This window comes from Mesitornis unicolor, unplaced genomic scaffold (assembly GCF_000695765.1).
Source record: "Mesitornis unicolor isolate BGI_N332 unplaced genomic scaffold, ASM69576v1 scaffold43072, whole genome shotgun sequence".
NCBI classification, from domain to species: Eukaryota; Metazoa; Chordata; class Aves; order Mesitornithiformes; family Mesitornithidae; genus Mesitornis; species Mesitornis unicolor.
The window spans coordinates 6,557-12,168 of NW_010170637.1; the positions used below are offsets into that span (position 1 = coordinate 6,557).

A 5,612-nucleotide genomic window follows, 5' to 3' on the forward strand; every position below is an offset into this window, starting at 1 on the left:
GGGAAGGTGAGCCAAGAGCCCAGGGTGACAGCAGGGCAGGCAAATACGCTGTTGCCCCCAGGAGTCCAGCAGTACCTGAGGGAATGGAGCTGAGTGGTTACTGCTGACGGTAACCGGGGTCATCTAACAGTCCAAATTGCTCAGTGGGTCTGTAGTGATGAAGTCCAAGATGAAGCCAGCAAGTCAAGTGTCCTGGTTTCAATGGGATATAATGAATTTTCCCTTCAGGAAAGCTGCATTTCTGCAAGGACTGCAGCACTCGATTTAGTGGGAACAAAGTAGATAAGACACGTTGTTTTCAGCCAGCACTGGGATGCAGTGATCAAGGTCCTCAGCAGTTTTGATTTAGCCAGGTGCAGAGGCTGGGGGTACTAAAAGCCAAGGCAGCTACCCAAGCTGGCCAACAGGATTATTGCATACCATAAGTGTCACACACACTGTAAACTGGGGAGTTTGCTGAGGATGGCTCTCTTTCCTTGATGGCTGCCACATCTTGAGGGTCTTGCCCGTCATTCTGCTTCTGAGGCCTACTCCAACCACTACACTGGCTGAGTACAACTTTGTGTAATTTCTATTAACACTGTTATTAATACTGGCTTTTTAATTATTATTTTATTAAACCTCTTCCTATTTCAACTCCTGGGTCTTCTTTCCTTTTCCCAATTCCCCTCCTTGGGTGAGGAGGGATCATCAGGTGACAGAAATATCGCCTAAACCATGACATCAAGTCAGCGGGCTGACGTGATGTTGGCAAGATATATACTTCACTACTTTTTAAAATTAATGACAATAATGAATTTAAAGCTCTGGGAATCCTGGCTGTAAAGCAGTCGAGTCCTTATTCCAAGCTAGACTGTAATGTTTCATTTATTTAAAAACATGCAGAAAATAAAATATTTTCTTGTAACAACTGCCAAACCTCCCAGGCAAAGAACACTTCAGTTTAAATGGCCTTTTCAGAAAATTGCTATTAAAAGATGACTTAGTAGCTTCCCCTGAAGACAACTGCCTTGGGCTCAGTCAAGGAGGTAAATTTCTGGTAAAGTGATTTAGTCTCTGAAAAACCCCTTTCCTCAAAGGGTCCATAAAGGAGAGTTTTTGTATTAAAAAGGGGATGTAAGCCTTTTTTGGCAGAAGAGGGCTATGACAGATGGCCTCATTACAGGTTTTTCAGTAGAGTTGGTAGCCTGTAATGATCAAGGGTTTCAAGGGAAGGACACGCTATGGACAGCCACGTGTCTCTCTGTAATGGCTTCTTCTGAAAGATCTGCCAGCTTACTCAAATGCAGGGTGTTCAGGAAGTATGCTGAGTTACTTTATTGCTGCTACTTTGGGATTATTTTTTTCTCTTTTGGCTGAATAATCTTGAATATACACATAACTGTTTGATCTTGAGTACATGTTTGTTATTTTTCATTGTTTCTTAAGAACACAGCTTTACTTTAAGTTTTCCTGTTCTTTCCAATATAAAGTGGAATGGTTTGAAGCCGTGGGAATAATTTCCTAATGTCAGCAGGAAAGGCTTTATATGGTATATAGTATATGGTATATAGTATGTGTTATGTGTCATATATTATATAGTATGTGTATATTATATACACATACTATAAGACTATAATGTGTATGTTATGTGTCATATATTATATAGTATAATAGTGTATAGTATAATGTGTGGAGCATCTCCCTTCTGAGGAGCGGCTGAGGGAGCTGGGTCTCTTTAGTTTGCAGAAGAGGAGACTGAGGGGAGATCTCATTCATGTTTATCAATATTTAAAGGGTGAGTGTCACGAGGATGGAGCCAGGCTCTTCTCGGTGACAAACAATGATAGGACAAGGGGTAACGGACACAAACTGGAACACAGGAGGTTCCACTTCAATTGGAGAAGAAACTTCTTCTCAGTGAGGGTGCCAGAGCCCTGGCCCAGGCTGCCCAGAGAGGTTGTGGAGTCTCCTTCTCTGCAGACATTCAAAACCCTCCTGGACGCCTTCCTGTGTAACCTCATGTGGGTGTTCCTGCTCCGGCAGGGGGATTGGACTGGATGAGCTTTGGAGGTCCCTTCCAATCCCTAACGGTCTGGGATTCTGGGATTCTGTGATGTGTCATGTGTCATATATTATATATTATATAGTATGTGTCATGTGTCATATACCATGTGTCATATACCATATATCCATTTGTGCTTCGGTCTTCCAGTTAAACTAATTCTAGCCATCGCTTAGTTTGAAGTTACGCAGTGATTTTACAAGCTGGTTATTTTTGCCATTGTAGGAAGAAGAACAGCAACTGCTTAAGCGAGAAAATGAAAAACTTCAGGCGGACAAACTACGGAAACAGAAGGAACACAGGGATGCGTTGCTCAGTGCGGCACAGGAGAAGAAAAATCGTCTTAACGAAGAAAAACAAAACCAACTTGCCTTAGAGATGGAGATCTTAGAGAAATCTGCCCAGGAAGACATTGAGGGGAAAAAAATAAGAAAAGTAAGTGCTAGAGGTGTACATTGTGAAGCTGAGGGGTAATACCTTATCTACACTAATTTTGTGGCCCTTAGTGAACTGCCCAGTATAAATGAGATCAGACCCAGGCACTTTTCTCTGAATAAGTTGGTTCTTTTGTTGTGTAGCCTGGTGCCTCTCCTCCTGCCAGCTCTCTGCTGCTCTGAAAAGAACCATTTTCTGTTAAAATTGGAGTGAGTGCTTTAAATTATGCTTTGCAATCAGCAAGGCTACCAGGCTAGACAAAAGGGAGCACTCAGGAAATCCTGGAACCTCGTCCCTCCCTGCTGATTTCATTGTGTATAAGTCACCCAAATTTTTTTCATCCTTAAACTGCGTGGATATAATGGAGGTTAGAAAAATACTTGTTTAATGGAACCGATTTATTAAATATTTCTAACTGCAGAGGGAAGTAAATATTTAACTTATTCTGATTAATTAATGCTAAGAAACAGTTCTAAATCTTTAATAGCTGAATATATAGATGCAAAATATCACATTAAATGTCTTGGAAATGCCATCAAACAATGGATGTGTTTGTCACTTCCTAAATTTAAAACGAGCAGATTGCCCAACTTTTGGGTGAAAACGGGTCTCAAGGTAACTTTGAGAGAGCAGGGAGCTGCATTCATTGCCCTGCTCAATGTATTTAGAAGCTCATGTAGGTTAGGAAAGTTGTATAAACTCTGTTAAACCTTGGCACAGAATTAGAGTAGATGATATTTATTATTATAGTATTTATGGATACAAGGCTTCTAATGCAGGTGAGGCTGAAGTAACTTCAAAAAAAGTCTGTAAAATGCCTGTGTTGTAGGCAGAGCTGTTGAAGGAGCAGCAGAGTTACCTGGAACACCTGGCTCAACAGCTGGAGGAGGAGAAACAGCGAGAAAAAGAAGAGGACGAGGTTCTCAGAGAAAAGATGGCGAAGGTTTGGGCCGAGAAGGCTGAGCAAATGCGATTAGAGAAGGAGGCTAGAAAGCAGCTGCTGAATGATGTCCTGGGTACAAGACAGCTGCAGATGGAGGAGAAGTGTAAGTAGTAACAACTCGCTGTCTGTGCACCACAGCTACCACAGGAATGCAAGTTTTGGCAAAGGCAGAGGGAGCACAACACGCTGGTTTAGGCACACAAGCTGCATGGTTGAGTGGACAGCAATGCTGCTGAATCTGCTTTGGAAACTTTGCTCCTCCAGGCATTCCTTACACTAATTTCCTATTGCGATCACCAGAGCAAAGCTTAGAAAAGTAAGGGTTGCATGAGCAAGCAGTCATTATTATTAATTATACTATTATGATGATGATTATGAAGTTCTGAATGTGAAATCTTTTCTATTCTGAGGGGATGAAAAGCAAATAAGCTGAGAATACACTTGCCGTTGTTTGTGTGCCTCTTCAGAAGCAGCAAAACTCAGGCTTGTTATTTAGGCTGCTTGGCTGGAATACAGCCTCATCGGCCTCTCAAGCTCAGTGCTGTTATCTTCTACAAGTGTTTTTGTTTTTTGTTTCTCTCAGTGCAGAGAAATGTAAGGGAGCAGGAAGAACTCGCTCAAGAGAGGCAGTTATTAGCTGAAGCATTCAATGAACTCAAGCATATAGAAGATGAAAAATATGCAAGGTATTTTTATTTTATGCGATCAATTATTTTCATTGCAGATAAGTCTTTTAAACTTATGAACAGGCTAATTCTCATTTTTAGGTAACGCTGGGTGGGCTTTCTTCTGTTCAGAGGGGTTCTGCTCCAAACTGCTCAACAGCAGCCCTGGTAGTAAATCACTAATTCTGATCTCATCATACAAATCATGGTGTTTCTTTACATATCCTTGTTTTGGTCTTTTTGGACCATAATGTGACTTACGTCCGTCATGTTTATTAACTACATCCCCTCATCCTCTGAGCTGTTATTAGGAGTGGCAGAGGTTTGAGGAGGAGGCTTAATGAAAGGTTTGTTCGTTACGTACCTCGCAGAACTTGCGTGTTCAGGCTTGTTGCTAAACTCCACTCACATCCCTTAATCATATACCAAAACACCAGACTGCTGCGCATAGCACAGCTGCACAGGTTTCTCTTCACCTTACAGTTCCTTAGGGTGAGTATAGTTACTCACAGTAGCTGAAATATTCCTTTGGGTGTCATGCAAATCCTAGGGCAAAGGGCCTAAATTCACTCATCCAATTGATTTCACTCACTTTGTGTCTCTGCCCTTTCTCCACACCCATCCCTGGGAGGTAACCAAGTAGCTCCTTCCACAACCAGTATCTGCTGTCTTCTCTGATGGCTTGATCTCTTGGATATGGTGGAAATTTTGGATGTGCTTCACTCAGTGACACCACTGAATGCCGTCTTTGCCAAGTGCCGTGTGGTTCTACTGTGTTGCATTAGCACTCAAGTCCTGACTGGTCTGTTGGCATTTTATGTGTGTGAGTCCTGCTCAAAAAGTGCCTGAACACGTAGGTAGACATCCATGGCTGCTCCCGAGTGTAGAGAAAGTAACGTATGAGATTTGAAAATGGATGAATTACTACTTCTGTCAACCATTTCCTATGACATTGGTGTAGTGCCACAGCTGGAGCCTGCACCTTGTCTTTCCCATTGGCAGGGATTGGTTTTTTTTCAGTCTAAGGTTGAATGCTAGCAGGTTAAATAATAATAATTTTAGAAGCTGTTTAATCTTTTTTTAACCCACATTTCATGAATAAGCTATTTGTATGTCCTTTCCAGAAAAGTAAAGGAAGCAAAGGAATACCAAGAGCAACTCAGGGCTCAAGTTGCCTATCGACAACAGGCCCGTGATGCTGAGGAGAAAGAGAAGCAGCGAGAATATGAATCTGATGTGGCAGCAGAAAGAGCTTACCAAGAAAAGATACAGGACCTTCTGTCAAGGCTTGATGAGAAACCAGGAAAAACCCACCCTTTCAGAAGAATACTAGCATCTAGCTCTTAAAAATCTGTGATTCTGTGAAAATAACTTACTGTGGTGTTTCAGCTTACTTGGTTGCCTTAAAAAACATTTTTCTAAGGGTGTTTGTGACTGACTTGAGTTAGCAGAGCCCTCTCCGCTGTGATGCTCAAAATATTTAACTGGAAAATACTAGAAACAAGTATTTTAATAGTTATTCTTT

At 41.7% G+C, this 5,612-nt stretch overlaps 1 protein-coding gene across 1 annotated transcript in view; it reads left to right on the top strand.

The window, feature by feature from the left end:
• LOC104536990 (coiled-coil domain-containing protein 11-like) overlaps positions 1-5,434 on the top strand; it is a gene marked incomplete at its 5' end in the record, with an annotated part of 11,788 nt that extends 6,354 nt beyond the window's left edge. The window contains 4 exon segments of the mRNA XM_010179746.1: positions 2,270-2,479; positions 3,309-3,525; positions 4,006-4,108; positions 5,212-5,434. Coding sequence (XP_010178048.1) covers positions 2,270-2,479; positions 3,309-3,525; positions 4,006-4,108; positions 5,212-5,434 — 753 coding nt within the window.
• Between the last annotated feature and the right edge of the window lie 178 nt (positions 5,435-5,612).